Source organism: Panulirus ornatus, chromosome 65, assembly GCF_036320965.1.
Source record: "Panulirus ornatus isolate Po-2019 chromosome 65, ASM3632096v1, whole genome shotgun sequence".
Classification (NCBI taxonomy): Eukaryota; Metazoa; Arthropoda; class Malacostraca; order Decapoda; family Palinuridae; genus Panulirus; species Panulirus ornatus.
In genome coordinates, this window is record NC_092288.1 from 9614455 (window position 1) to 9630751 (window position 16297).

The following is a 16297-nucleotide window of genomic DNA, read 5'->3' on the forward strand; positions in this document are numbered from 1 at the left end:
ATAATAAGAATAAAACACTCGACCATTGCCATACACATTCAGACAAGATATTTTGGTCTAATTAATCAACGTAGCACGTCAGGGCCTCGTGAGTTGAGGCGACATCAGGGAAAATAAAAGTTTCATTGGACTCATAAAACCTGCATTGGAGAGTGAAGCCATAATGTTGGTTGGGTCGGGGGGGAGGGAAAGGTGACGCAGGTGGGACGCTGGTCCAGGGTGCGGTGGCCCGGGCCGGGAGTAGCTATAGGGGACACCTGGGCCAGGGCACTGTGGCCCTGGGCGGGGGGATGGACGGACAGACAATGATCTGGTGTATAAGGGGGGGAAAGTCTGAGGGGTGGTGAACCCGGACACTAGGTGGAGTATGAGTGTCCCGGTAGGAAGAGCCGGAGAGAGTTGGTAATGCTAAGTTCCTGACGAGCACTGTGCTGTGTGCCTAATGGCAGCCTGGCGAGGGCCGCCTCAGGTGCTGGCGATATTTTTTCCAACCGCTCAGGTCTAAGGAAGCACAAGGCATGTCAAGCGAACCAAGTGGTTACTCACCTGGTGGTTACTCTTCTTAACTTCTCTGGGATGATACAATGTCCTGGACGTGGCAAACTGAAGACGATGTTCCAGCGTGAGGCTCTGAAACACACGGCCACACGAGACAAGACAACAGGTATCGCCCGAAGCTTCCAATGTTATGTGGTCGCAAAACATCCGTGTTCGTAGTATGAAGATGGACGGGACAACATGTCCATGAGGAAGATCGTTGACAGAACTTAGAGAGCCGTTATATTGTCAGTTGGAGACCGAACACATGTTTGAGATCGAATACATGTTTGAGAAGAGTGAGGGGAGTAACACCAAAGTTGTGTGGTGAGGTGTTTGGGCAGAGGCATGCCAGACGGAAGTATGGACGCGACCAAATATAGGAATATGCAGGACACTTGACCAAAGTCGCCTCAGTAGTGGTACCACACACGAATTTCCAATATGATGATAAAAAAATGGAATGGGCGCAGCAGTCGATAAATGGGTACCTGACTTGGGCATACATACGTATATTGATTAAAAATAACCCAAGGACCACTTCCTAAGAAAGAGTACTGGTGTTACCTACAACCTCTTTCTAAGGGCTCCTGCATCCCAGTACTGTGCTACTTACAGTTGCAGGGAAATGTGGGCTCCTATGGAGTAAAAGGCTCTTGACAAGACTTTACTCCCTTTCACCAACAAACGATGATACAGTTTAAGTCTACGATAAATGTTCACAATTGCCTCATTCAGCTAGGATACACATCCTAGATCGTCTTTACACTGAATGAGTAGCCCCACTAACTACGTCAGGGTCATGCCCTCTCTCTCTCGTACACCATCCTCTTCATGTGGCCCGCACATAAGAACCTAACGAGGGTGAGGTCCGGTGATCTCGGTGGCTAAGCCGGACGCATATACACGGACCATTTTTCACGAAATAAACTCCTGAGATACCGACATAGATCCATTTTTTTTATTACATACCCAGAATTAGGATATTCAGTTGATCGTGCCGTCTCGTCTGACATATAATAATAATAATAATAATAATAATAATAATAATAATAATAATAATAATTAATAATAATAATAATAATAATAATAATAATAAATAATAATAATAATAATAATAATAATAATAATAATAATAATAACCAAGAGATGTGTTTTCAATTTTTCATATTAGGTAGTTACGGAGAGAGAAGAAAGAATAAGTTGGAGGGGGGAAAGTACTGGTAACAAACGGATGAGTTAGCGACAGGGTATACTGATGTATGGGGTCGGTTTTACGGTGATGTGTGGAGGGTTTGTTTGAAACCTGTCCATGGTGCCTTATTTCTATGTATCCCAGGCAAACTGGGTGTGTATGTATGTAGCGATGCTTTCTGCTTGTCAGTGTAAAATGGTAATCAGTTAAACTAAGCACTGTTCACTGGGTACATCAATGGGTAGCTGAGAAAATTTCTCTGTGCTTTGAGGTTCCATGGGATTTGAGGGTGTTCCATGTTTATTTTGCTGGCGAGGATCTCGTATGTCTGCAGTTCGTGTCTTCGCTGTCTTTCAGTTTCTGCCAGACTTTATGCACCGCTTCTCTAAGCATGTACCGATTGGTTTAATCTTCAGTCATTCATGTTGTTCTTCAGCGTTATCGATGATGGGGTGCTTGGCGTGTGTGACGAATCGTAAGACTGTTCTGTACCTCCTGCAGCTGCAGCGTGCGTGATTTGGAGGCGTGAGGTTTGTGGGTACTGGGGAGTAGGTGAGGATGGGGAAAGATAATGGCTTTCAACGGTTGTAGATTTTGCCTCTTCCCCAAGCTGGGAGAGGTTTTTCACACTGACCAAAGCCGCTTTGCCTTCCGAGGTTCTTTTCCTGATGTGAATTATCAAACCTCGTAATGTTTGTATGTACATGACATAGCATCGTCAGCTCTACTGGCGCGTTATCCTGTTCCCATCTATGGTTATGTTGTTTTATTATCCAGTGCTACCATACTGAATCTGTTTATGTTAGTTTTTATCTCCCAACAACTTCCGAATTTATTTGTTTAGTCTGGAAGCACGTGTTACTGTATCAAGGAAATGTGTTCTGGGAGCGAGTTTGAGATTACCATTTGAGTGGCGTCATCTGCGTGTAAGATACTTATGCTCATGTTCCCGTCTGGTGGGGGAAATGTCAGCCGCGTAATTTATGAACAGTAATGGTAACAAGAGGCTGCCTTGCGGGACCCCGGTTAGTTGAGGAAATTTCGGTAACGTTGCAGAGTAAATGGTTTCTTTCTTTGGGAAAGTATCTTGTGTTAATCCTAACGCTGTAGAGGCGAAGTTATCAAAGGCTTTTAAGAGACAGCACGTTACTTTGTCTCTTGACTATTTTCCTTTTCCCTGGGGCTGTGTGGTTAGTTTTTGGACGGATGTTTTCAGCTCAGGCATGTTTACTGTTACTGAGACACAGTTATCATTTGGTGTCAGTCGTGCTGAGTCTGACGTGGATGGTTCTTTTCTATTCCGAGTCAGCCTGTCGGTAATTTCATGATATTGTTTATTTGGTTTACATTCCTTAAGGCGCGATTCTGAATACTGATTTCTGTGTGTGTTCATGCACTCGTACTCTCTACCTCAGCTTTCATCAATTTCGTTATTGTTGAAGTTCAGATATCTGTTATTGCCTTAGGGATTTTCCGGTAGTTGTCTAACTACTGACAAGTCCTCCGCTAGAGTGCTCCTGGGTCGTTCTATATATTTAAACTAGGATGGTAGTCCTGTTTTCCTCAGTGGTGTTGTTCACTTGCCTTTCTCTACATTAAGGTCTGCTGGAGGTTTTTGTATTTGTCGGGAAAATGCATATGACCAGCCAAGGAATAGTTCAGGCTAAATTATCGGTGAAATTATTCTTTTTTTTTTTGTCTGTGGTCGGCGGGGGTGATAACGTTCTATGTATCAGCTGGCAGGAACTGCGACTGAGTGGGATTTCTCTACGATTTCCTACCATTTATCTAATAATTTATTCATTTTTTCAATTTGCTTCCCTTCATGATCGATACTGGATAGATCATTGTTATCACATCACTTGACAGGATCCAGTTGGCTGTGTGAGTCATCAGCCTTTGTGTCCCTAGGATGCGGATGGTAACAGACGGAACAGAAACAATCATGGGGTATATATGATAGATGCCGGTTGGGTCACCTCTTCTGATGTGGATGTAATGGTCAATTTTCTCATTTCGGCCCCCTGGTGTTGCGCCCGGAGGCATATTATCAATTCTCTTTACATTTCTGGCTGCAGCGTTCTTTGACAAGTTGTACGAGGCTTGGATGTCTAGCGTTGAAGTGTACGATGATATAGGAAGGTTCTGATGTCTTGAGGATCATATGTAATATTGTGGTAATATAAGACAATCCTAACAGAGGATGATAGAGATGAAGACACAAGGGGGCTGGCCTGCCACCAACCGACCGGACACATGGGACTAATCAGCCACCAGCCGGCCAGACACACACACACACACACACACACGGGCCGGCCAGCCACAAACACTGCACAAAGCCTCAAAATCAGTCAGGAATATACAGCTTTCCTGGTATTGTGTCCACATGATGTTCATAAGGACGCCGAGACGGTGGGATGGCTTGAGTTACTGTTGTTACTTTCAACCCCTGGCGGGATAGACGGTATTAACATCATCATGGGAAGGCAGCCAGACGGAGCGAGCACCAGTTACCAACTGGTCCTGGACACTGGGTCAAGGTTACCGCACCAGTCGCGCCGCTACCCAGCCACACATCTTCAGTGCTGTGAAAAAGAGGGGATGTGCCAAAGACGATTCATCGTTCACTAACACAACCTCGCGGGGCAAATCACCTATAATCGACAGGCACAATGAGGGATACCACGAAATTACCTATAAGATCCTGGTACGTGGGACACCTGTCCTGGCATCACAAGGGCCCCAAGCTGGGGACACCTACCCTGGCACCACAGTGGCCTCAGAGATGGGACACTAACCCTGGTATCACAGTGGCCTTAGACATGGGACACTAACCCTGGCACCACATGGGCCTCGAGCACCGGATACCGGCCCAGCACCACACAAGCGCCTCTAATGACCCAGACCCGTAATTATAAGGTTTTTGGAGCGTTAACAATCACCACTGTCATCAGGAGAGATCTCTTCTCTACCGGCCGCACTGCCATTCAACCCCACCACACATCACCACCACCGTAAATTCCAAAGCACTCCAATGCAGATCCACCACACAACTCTGGTCTACATCATCACAGCACTTGCCCTCCTACACCACCACACAACACTTGCCTCCTATACCATCACATATCCTGTAAGCTTAAAACGAGCAGGACTCATGGGCTGTCGGGAGCGCTCACTTGGGAGACCTATCCGTTACCCAGGATTATATGGGGTTCATGAGCCCCTGGAGTTCACTGTCAGTTGATCAGGACGGTCAGAGATGACCAGGTTATGACAGGTCATCACTATTCACTTACGTTGTCAGGAGTTACTAAGAAAAAAAAGCACCAGGAGTACACAAGGAACAGCCAGTACCCGTCAGAGGTCACCACGATCTGCGGAGGGTCGCCAGGGTCATCGTGGGTCAAGAGAGATTACTAAAAGGTCACATGGGAACAGAAGGGTCGTCTTGGGACCCCCAAAGACCACCAGAGGTCATGACGATGTCCGGGGATTAGTATCAAGGATCAGAAATGGTCACAAGGAGTTTCCAGGGTTCAACCACGACTCACGTCAACTGAAATGACCTCGGATAAGCAGAGGTCATCAGGAGCCAGAGATGGCTGACAGTGGTCACCAGGAATCACCCGAATTCAGTGAGTCAACAATAATCACAAAAAAAAAACACTTGAAACATCAAAAGTTCCTCAGAATCACTATCGGTTGACAGAAGTTCCAAGGAATCACGAAGAATCATCAGAAATCCCCAAGACATTTACCAGAAATGAATCACCAAGAGTCACTAGATCTCACAAAGAATCACTGAAGATTCCCAGAGCTTGACAGAGAACTCCACAGGGAATCAAAGGTTACCGATGGTCACCAAAGGCCATTAGAAGCTTCATTAGAAGTGATTAAGAGACATTTTTTAAGAGGAACCAGTGGTCACACTGGTGGCTGCAAGGGGTCTTGACAGGTCACCGGTGGTCCACTATCAGTCACCAGGGAATACTAAGGATACAGGATACAGGAGGTCACCAGGAGGATGAGCACAGGTCATCAGGGATCACTTGGGGTTCATGGGTGAGCTGGATCCCTGGAGGTTGGCCCTCCTCGACTGGAAGGGAAAGTGGATGATTTGACATCTAGCCACAATGAAAGGGAAAGTCGGGGAAAATTAAAGGCGTTTCCCCAACCAGGCATAATGTTACATTAGTGATACTGTTTAGTGGTAGGGTCCGTGGAGGGCCAGCAATAGGGGATTGGTAAGGTATATGTAGGGCCAGCCAGGGTGTATGGAGAGCTAGCAAAGATGTGAGGGAGCCCCTGGGAGCGTGGGGTATCAAGGAGGTGTGGTGGTGCCCCTGGAGTGTGTGTGAGGGGGACCACGAAGGTATAAATGAGCCTCCCTAATGCTGGGGGTCAGGATAGGGCACCGGGAACACCTGACTGGACGCGGGAAGACGGACGGAAGTGACACCAGGAAGGGTGTGTGGGTGAGGCGGATGTATGGTGAGGCGAGTGTTGCATGACGGTGGCCGCCCCGCCCCGCCCCGCCCCAGACAAAAGGTTACTTTCCCTGCATCAGATGAGGCCAGCATCACCGCAGAACGTAAGGCGAAGGTTAATCTATACCTGGCATGTGCAGAATGTAAACACTGGATCTGACTGGCTGATTTTCAGAACCAGGTATGTTAACTATGTTGGGCCGCCCCAACACTGTCTATGATAAACAATTAGGGAAAGTGGAACTGGTCGTTATACACCACTCCAAATGATGCAGTACTCAAAAGAAAAGAAGATCGAAGTTCATAGAAAATGTGAAGCATCTATAACGTTAATTGTAGGCGAGACAAACGGTTGGAGAGACGAGTCCGACGGTGTACCAAGAGCCTTGCTTTGGGGGCCAGTAAAGGTGACAGTGCTGCTCAAGAGGCCTCTGGTACCGGTCGGACAGCGTCTGGGTGGGTCTGCATGCCGCCGTCCTCATCCTGGCCACACACTGACCCGACCCGACGGCGGTCCCTCACGTCAACACAAGCCGGAGGGAAGTCGTGCTTTCTCACCTACCCAAACACGACAGAAGCTTACGATGTGTGTGTGTGTGTGTGTGTGTGTTTAAACTTTATTTTGTATCATTCAACCTTTTTTTGTTTGTTTGTTTCTCGTATTATAACGTCAGGAATTAACTGAAATATCAGTATTGCTATTGCCTCATACAGCTATAAGCCAGTACTAGAGTGCTACTGTCATCTCCGGTAACAGCAGTAAGACGCAGCAAAAGTAAGACGTAGTAAAATAAGGACGTTGTAAAGTGTTTTCATCAATGTGTTAATCAACACAGCGACTGTCAAACTATCTATAATAAAACTAGCTGTCTCATTGATCCCTGACACCAAAATTGCACAATCAAACTAGTCCGTAGTAAGTCTGGGGTTACTTCTTTAATATGTATGTTTGTTTTTTTTCTACACATATAGGATGAGCAACTTAAACAAATTTGTCGGTTATGGTGTTGATCTTTTCATTTTTCCTTCACACTGAGCCAAACAGAGTACTAGATGATGATCGTCTTAGGAAATTCAGTCTTGAGTATGACACTTTAGAATCATTTCCTCATTTTCTTTTTCTCGGATTTCACATGCATCCGATCATCAAGACTTGCTTAATGTTAACCTCATCAAATTTTCTCTCTTCCAGCGTGAGTAATTCTGAGGCTGTTTGCCTTCCCCTGTGGGTTAGTACCATTATTTCAGGTACAATCTTTCTTGCCAGTCTCTAGCGGTTCACTATTCCCTCACATGGGGTAACCAGACTGGTACTGCACACTCCAGCTTGGGTCTACTGCGTCTTGTAAATCTCTCTCATTTTCCTTCACGTCCGTGTATTTAACGGCACTTTCAATGATGACCAAGTAAGTAATATGCCTGCTTAACAGTTCTTCAGGGTTAATGTTCTTGGGTTGGATTTGCACGGTATCTTCCCGGGGTCTCATTCTCCTATCAGTTCCTGTAATCACTGTAGCTTCATGCTAGACGGTGGTCATAACTTAGTGTCCCGTTACTTCTTTCCGTTCTCATCGCCTTGCATTTAGTTGAGGTGAGTTTCATCAGCCATGAACCTGACCACATCTACAGACTGTACAGGTTTCTTTGAAGGGCCGGAAGTTGCCTAGGGCTGGCCCTAAGGGGTCGGAAGAAATGGTGCCTAGGACTGGCCCTAAGGGCTGGACGGGCGGTGCCCAAGGCTGGCCCTGAGGGTTGGACGGGCGGTGCCCTAAGGGGTCTGACGGGGCGGTGTCAGGACTGGCTCCGAGGGCTCGCTGAGCGGCTGGAAGGGGATGTATTCAAACGCGCACACACATTCAGCGCTGCGAGGTTTGAGACGCGCAGGTTGGGCCGCTTATTCACACACACCTTGCCATACAAAGAGAGGATCTAGACAGCCACAATGTTGATGGCTGGCCTCTCCAGTCAATGGTCCACGGCATCACTCGGCAAAACCAACGGCTGTAGTTTCGGCGATGCAATTAACAGCCTTAAGACGCACCCTCCGGGTGGTGCGCGTCTCCTGACGTCTCCAACTTAGCCAACGCCCAGCTCCTAGCTGGCTGGCACTCCTTTGGTTAAACACTTTTATTTGTCTTAACATACAGTAACACAGACAAAGCATTTTAATGATATCATGGGTGGAGGGCACAGTAGTTAGGGGTAGGTGGAGGCAAGTATACAGCGTACAGTGGGCACAGTACACAGATATAGGAGAGCGAAAGGTGGGCTCCCAGTGGGCCCATATCCTTGTCCTGTCAGAAGGGAGGTATAACAAGACAAAGCAAGGCAACATAATACATATAGAAAATGAGTTTCAAGGTTCGTCTGGGTACAGGTACAAACATTTTATGACGAGTGAAAACATCACACTAGTTGCGTAAACAATGTACAAAGCACAGGTGCTCACAGGGAAGTTTAGGGTACATCTAATATATGGTGTGTATATATATATATATATATATATATATATATATATATATATATATATATATATATATATATATATATACACACACAATTACATGATCTGGCAGATTTAGTTCTTATATAAAAAGATCCTACGTAACGGCAAAATGCATCGACGACGGAGGGTGGCAGATGGGCCTGAGGACCGAGGGTCCCTCGTCCCCCCAGGGAAAAGAAGAAATGCGTCAATGACACTGGACCCTCGTCCCCCCAGGGAAAAGAAGAAATGCGTCAATGACACTAAGTGTCAGTGTTAATTCAGGACACGTCATAACATACGGTAGTTGACGTTGAGTGTAATACAAAGGATGGTTAAAATACATTACATTTAAGACGTATCATATACAGAATATACTTGCACTGGGTATGTTTACTTCAGAAAACGGTTTAAAGACTGAGTTATAAAAAGTTACTTTGGCATTTATCATATATATGCAAATATATTGTGTAAGTGAACATAAGCACAAATAATGGAAGATGCTGTGTACAGAGTTATGAGAGGAGGTTTGAGAAACATCATAGTTTACAGTTATGTGGTTGTGAATCCATTTGAACAGCTCTTATCCGTACCCAACTTGGATACCTTGCTTTACCGTCAGCCTTATGCTGAAGATAGTAACTGAAAGTCCACCAATTCATCTATAGGATGTGCCACACTCGCTCATATAAATCATTCCGTAATGTCTTTACCTTCTAAATCCGTCTTGTCTTCTATTAAGGTAGTTTAAGACACTCAAGTTGCTCTCGTCACCTCTCCTACAATTTACCTCAGTATAACGGAGATTATGCTCGTTAGGATTACAGGTCTATATTTCAAAGCTACTTGTTTGTCAACTTTCTTGATTACTGGTACAACTTTAGCAACTGCTGGATTCCGCTGGAACATTTCAGTGGTTTAACGTGGGTCTCCGTGAAGTGAAGTAAAATGGTGAGATGCCACCGGAAGCAAGGACTCTGTGCGGGTCTAGCTTCTTCATGCGGCCGCACTCTTGTATATTACCATCTGCATGCCATTCTGTCTCAGTCTGTCTCTCCACTCCGAGTCTGTCTCTCTACTGTTTCTTCGTTTTCCTGAATCCTATGCTATACACGAAATATAAACTGACATGGGCCATGAATGTACGTATGATTCTTGGTCGTACAGCTACAGTGAGGGAAGTATCAGGCAGAGATCGAGGTGTTTATGTGGAGGTGAGGTGGAGGCGCGAGGAACCAGAATGACGCAAGTCTCGCCAGGAGCGGTAATGTTACGTACGTGGCCGGCCGGATCGGACCGTCTCCTGCACCACCACCACCACCTGACACCACCACACTGTGCCATCCCGCACCACACACACACACACACACACACACAACTTCCTCATACTGTACAAAATGGTAATCAAACAGACACACCCACACGTACGTGAATGACTTCCTGGTGTAATAATTTCAGACTTTAATATGTTTACTGATCATACATTAAGTGCGGAGCAAACATACTGCCAAGCGCCCAAGCAAAGTACAACTGTGGGGAAAAAAAAGAATGCTGATGATATCGGCTGCAACGAATGCATATTGTTGATGGAAAATGGCCAAAGCAAAGACTGTGTCTACCGTGTCGGTGGTACCAAGTTATCCAGTTATTCTGCCTTCCCAACGAGCTCCTCGCTAAATTAGGTGCCTGGTCTAGGTATATATATATATATTATATATACCTTCCAACTAGCTCCTCGCTAAATTAGTATATATAGTATATATATATATATATATATATATATATATATATATATATATATATATATATATATATATACCTACAGTACATGAAGGACTGCATTTTCTACTTCATACTTTCATACTTGTAGTATAAACTAGATGTTGGTCCGAGTGGACTTCCCTAAGCTATTCCTTAGCCTCGGCATTCAAGTTTACCGTCTAGGCTTGTGAATAGTGATCCAGTAGAGGATGCCTCAATTTTTTTTCCACACTGAGAAGAGGAATTTTAGGGGCTGTCGTCTCTGGGTGATTATATACATGCCTTAAAACTACATAAATGGTTTCAGCTAATATAACTGAACACGCTTTCCACACCCAGAGAGGCGAGAAGTCCTTCAGACCTAGTGCGACCTATTTCCAGAAAGTCATCACTAGATTTTAGATATATCATATATATGATATATTATTGTCATTCAACTGCTTAACTTTGTTGTATGGAGTTACTTCTGAAATTATGGGATGTAATGGCATGCCAAGTGGCTTATGCCATACATGTAGCCTAGTCTTCTTATTGGACGTAATGGCATACTAAGTGGCCCATGCCACACATGTAGCCTAGTCTACTATTGTGATAAGCATGAATTATTTAATAAATACTGCACCAGGTGTGGAAATGAGGGAGTTTACTTTTTTCCTTAAAGTTTCTGTTGTGTTCCTAAGTAGTTTAAACTTGGATTCACTGTTGAGGATGCATGCAACCATATCTATTCAGGAAAATATAAACATTTGATGTGTCAGCACGAAGGATAACCAAAACTGCTTTAGCTTCAAGAACATCTATGACCTATTCTCACGTCTTCTGTCAACAGTGTGCTTTTCTTGTAACTCCTTCGCACTGTGCTTTCGGCATTAAGTTGATCACGTAGATTTTCATAAAGAATTATCTTTTACATTACAATTTTAAAAGTGATTCATACATTAATCCCTCCATCAGCTTTCTATTCCGGTCAACTATATTTTGGTTGGACATGAGGTAAGACCTAAATTGATAATTGCTTTATTAGATGATCGGTTAATTCGTGATTACACAACACTAAAGCTTCTGCTCTACCTTGGGGAAGCGCGATTCAGGTTTTTGGATGTAGATGATCGTAACATGTGCTCCAAATGTGTCCATTATTCACTGAGAGTTGTCTGAATTTACTCTCATTCGCATGTTGGGATGTTCGACTTTGAGAGTGAAGCATTAACTAGTTTTCTGCGATAATTTGCTGTAATGCTGTCAGTGCTACTGCTGGGACATTAGTGTTCGTACCAATGTCGTTACAGGTGTCAGGGGTACAGGGATGGGACCAGCGTTGCTACAGGTGTCAGGGCTGCAGTGCTGGGACCAGCACTGCGACAAGTGTTAGGGCTGCAGTATTGGGACTAGCGTTGCTACAAGTGTCAGGGCTGCAGTGCTGGGGCCAGCGTTTCGACAGCACGCACCACCAACACCAGACCTCATGTTCCGCAGCATAGCCAACAAACGAATTCTAAACAACGTCGTCCCAGTGCTTAAAAGTACGGCAGTAGTGTCAGTCACGAGCATGCGTGGCGGGTGACTGGTGCAGGTGTGACGACGTTCGTGGTGGGGTTACTGATGCTGGTATGTGAAATGACGTGTGTGGCGGGGTGACTGGTGCAGGTGTACCATGTGACGTGCCTGGCGGGACAGCTGGTTAGCTGGTGCAGGTGTGTCATGTAGGGTGTCTGGAGGGGCGTCTACTGCAGGTATCAACAGCGTGGCTGCAGAGTTGGAACACCAAAGCCACGCCTACAAAGCTTGGTCACTCAATCCACACCACCACAGCTGGACCGCCCTGGCCAAACCACCAAGGCTGGTCACCCTGGCCACATCACCAGGTCTGGTCCACCCTGGCCACTCCACCAGAGGGAACCACCATAGCCAAACCACTAGAGCTGGGCCGCCCTGGCCACGCCACCACAGCAGGGCTGTCCTGGCCAAGCCAATAAGAGCTGGGCCGCCTTAACCGCGCCAACAGAGTTTGGCCGCCCTGGCCACGCTCTGGTAAAGTGGAACATAAGTAAGAGCGGAGGAGGTAATGACGGGGAGGGGGAGCTGCGGATGGGGTTTGCGGAGGGGAGGGGGGGAAGCTCTACCAGAGGATTGTAGGTCACGGCCCACCTGCCTGCCACAGACGTGGGCCAGGGCTTCCTCTCCACAACCATCACGTCTGTAGGTAAAGTGAAAATACGATCTATATATGATTACATCCGAGTCTGTCTCAAGTGAGGCTGGTACGTCAAGCCAACAGCCCCGCCTGGTTCCCTGCTCCGCCCATCACACTCTGAGCGGCTCCTTCCGCGGAGACTGTGGGGGGGTGGGGGGTCACCCTCGGGTAGGAGCAAGGAGAAGGGGGTCACCCTCGACCAGGAGCAGGGGGAGGGGGGGCTAACCGTCGACCAGGGTAGGGTAGGCACCCACCACTGACCATGGGGGAGGGAGTCGCTCTCGACCTGGAGCAAGGGAATCATCCTCGACCAGGGCAGAGTCAGGACTCGACCTTGACTAGGGGGAGGGAGTCACTCTCGATCAGGAGCAAGGAGGTCATCCTCGACCAAGGGCAGGGTAGGAGGTCATGTTCGTCAAAGGGTAGCGTAAAGGTCATCCATGGCCAAGGACGTTCTGGGGATTATCTTCAGCCTGGGTGAGGGTGGCAGTCACCCTTGACCAGGGGCGAGAGGGGATTACACCAGGCCAGGAGCAGGGAGAGAGGGGGGTTACCCTCAACCAAGGACACGCTGGGAGGCACCCTCGGCCAGGAGCGGGGTAGAATTCACCCTTGGCCAGGAGCAGGGAGACTGGTCGCCCTTTGGCCAGTGGCAATAAGGAGGGTCACCCTTCGCCAGGGGCAGGGCGGAGAATCAACCTTGGGCATGGGCTGGGGAGGAGCCACTCCCGGCCAGGGGCAGGGCGGAGAATCAACCTTGGGCATGGGCTGGGGAGGAGCCACTCCCGGCCAGGGGCAAAGTGGAAGTCACTCTCGGCCTAAGGGAGGGGGTTCACCCTTGGCCAGGAGCACTGTGGGATTCACCCTCGGCCAGGGGCAGGGTGGGAGGGCTTCACCCTCGGCCAGGGGCTGGCCGATGGGCTGGGGTGTAAGTCTGTTGGGGGAGGAGGGGGGGAGGGGTCTCGGTCCAGGAGGACTCTGGCGGCAGAGGTGGCAGTATATAAGCCAGGAGCGCCGCCTGCCGCACGGTTATAATAAAAGGAAGAGCGGGCCGGGCAAGACGATCCCCGCGCCTCAACACCGCCGCCTCGCTATACATGACATAAGGAGACGCCATGAGAACCGTAAGTGTTGCCACAGTCAGCGTTTGCCCGCGTGAGTCTGGCGGCCCGACTCGCCCGCCGCCCATGATTGGCCAGGCGAGGTACTTCACACACACACACACACACACCTTTATTACTATACACATAACTCCAGCTAGTACATATACCACCACGATAAGATCACACGTCACGAGGTTGTTAGCGAGGTGGATGTGACTGGTGTGTGGGGTATTACACCTGCCTGCCCGTCATGTTCTGTACACCTATAAGCCCGTCATGTACTGTACATCTGCCTGCCCGTCATGCACATGTACCGGTGCCTACCCGTCATGTACTCGCTCAAGTGGCTGTCACTCATGCTTTATACACCTGCCTGCCGGTCAAGTACTGTACATCTGCCTGCTCGTTATGCACGTGTCCAAATGCCTGTCACTCATGCTTTGTACATCTGTCTGACCGTTATGCACGTGTACAGGTGACTGTCAGTCATGCTTTGTACATCTGCCTGGCGTTGTACGCACTGTACTTCCCCTGCTCGTCATGCTCGTGTACAGGTACCTGTCAGTCATGCACTGTACACCTACCCTCCCGTCATGTAGTACTGTCTCGTACAAACACTTTACCATCCCCTGCCCCATTAACACACCTGGATCCCTAACAACTGGCTCACTTTAATTACCATAACGTTAACCAGAGCAAATAAGTTTATAATCCCTATAAAGGGGCTAATTCCCATTCATATAAACATTGAAACAGACATTATAATACCATCAAATTCAAACGAAATGTGAAACAACAATAATGACCTGATAACGTTATCAGAAAGATAGGAGATTTGTGGCTTGGCTCCCCAGGGGCGTGCGTCGTTGTCGCAAAGCTCCCTTGGGGCATGTCTGGGGCGTGCGTGGGTGTCGTAAGGTTCCCTAGGGGACGTGTCAGGGACGTGCGTGGCCCTAGGGGACGTGTCAGGGACGTGCGTGGCCCTAAGGGACGTGTCAGGGACGTGCGTGGGTGTCGCAAGGCTCCCTCCCCAGGGACCAATGTGAGGCATCCGTCGGTATCGCAAGGCTCTCCGGGAACCTTCAGAAACGCGGAAAACGTCAAGGGTCAAGTGTGAGCCAAGGTCAGGAGCTCCGCCGGTGTAGCAAGAACGGGTGGAACTTCCCTCAACCAGAAACAAAGGCGACCAAATGCAAACCACACCATCATATCCCACGTTTTATGGCTTAAAGAACATGGGTATTCAGATACACCCTCCAACACCACCTCTTCATACGCACGAAAAAAGAAAACAGTTGACAAAATGGGAAGGAAAGAAAATCAGAGACACGAAGAGGGTGGCTTCAGCATCAAAGTACAGGGCTGAGGAACAAGCCAAGCAAAGATGTAGTGAACGAAGATGACGCTAGAAAATCGGGAAGTTTTTTGTGATACAAATACGGTTAATGTGATGCGTAAGACTGCCTGATTAGTATCAACCGCTCTCTCCTTGCGCGCGCGCGCACACACACACACACATACATGGTTAAAAACAAGAAAGACAGCGGGCGTCAAAAGGAGAGCAGAGGAGTGGCTCGTTGGCTCCACCACAACTCACACTTCCCGCCTCACAAAAGACTAGAACTTTCAACATGAAGTAGATAGTGAGCAGAGAATTACATATCATAACCTCGGGGCGAAAATGAATCTGCGCCAAACGCTGGTGAGATGTATGGTAAGGAAATTAATAAACCTTGATAACATGACCCACTACTGTGGGATCCCGCTGAAAACTCAGTGCCTTAGGACCAACGTGGGAGCTGGTACTACCTGGTCTGCACCAGGCAACCCGGCCAGTAGCCTCAGGATATATAAACAGTTGATGCTCAGTACTGTGGCGGGTTGTGTGTGTCTGCGTCCCGGTCACTGAGGCCAGCCACTGCCGAATGACAGAGAAGCGAAAATATGAAGCGTACTAATTGTGGGGTGAGGAGGAAGGCGGGACACACTGGGGGAGAACATCCTCTATCTGGCCTTCTTGTTGCTGTGTGTGTGTGTGTGCTAGTCTCTCTGCTGAAGCAAATGTGTCGTGTACCCTTGTCAACGGTTATCTGTTCATGATTTAGTCTTCTGTGTCCTCACCATAGTCTGATTATATACATAATAAACATGCATATATACCTTTAAAACTATGAGTATACACGCTTGTATGCGCGCATATTTAGTAAGAAGTAAGTCACGGAGTTAGTCAGAAATTATGTACACAGAGTCTGGCTTGATATACCGTGAGGTGACCTCCTGCCCCTCGCCGAGGACAAGGTCATTCTCAAAACAGAGATCAGTGTTGTCATGTTCCAGTCTCCTCCTCTTGCGTGTAGCAGTGATGCCGCTGGGAGAAGGGCTTGACGTGGGTCTTCCTGCACTGTTATTGGAAAGCATCATAAAAATATTTCTAATATTCATACATATGGTAAAAACTCATGTTCGTGGCTACTGTTGAGGTCCAACAGGAAACGGAAACTTTATTTCCCTTTACATTGGCCACGAGAGACACCA

The 16297-nt window shown here is 47.5% G+C and overlaps 2 protein-coding genes across 2 annotated transcripts in view; one reads left to right on the top strand and one right to left on the bottom strand.

Annotated features, from left to right (window-relative positions):
- The window catches only part of LOC139746484 (uncharacterized), a 313137-nt gene that overhangs the window by 208407 nt on the left and 88433 nt on the right, over positions 1-16297 (bottom strand). The window lies entirely within an intron of this gene.
- LOC139746402 (uncharacterized) overlaps positions 13649-16297 on the top strand; it is a 30643-nt gene continuing 27994 nt past the window's right edge. The window contains exon 1 of the mRNA XM_071657614.1: positions 13649-13783. Within this exon, the coding sequence (XP_071513715.1) occupies positions 13775-13783 (9 nt within the window). The 5' untranslated portion in view covers positions 13649-13774. The remainder of the gene's footprint in view (positions 13784-16297) is intronic.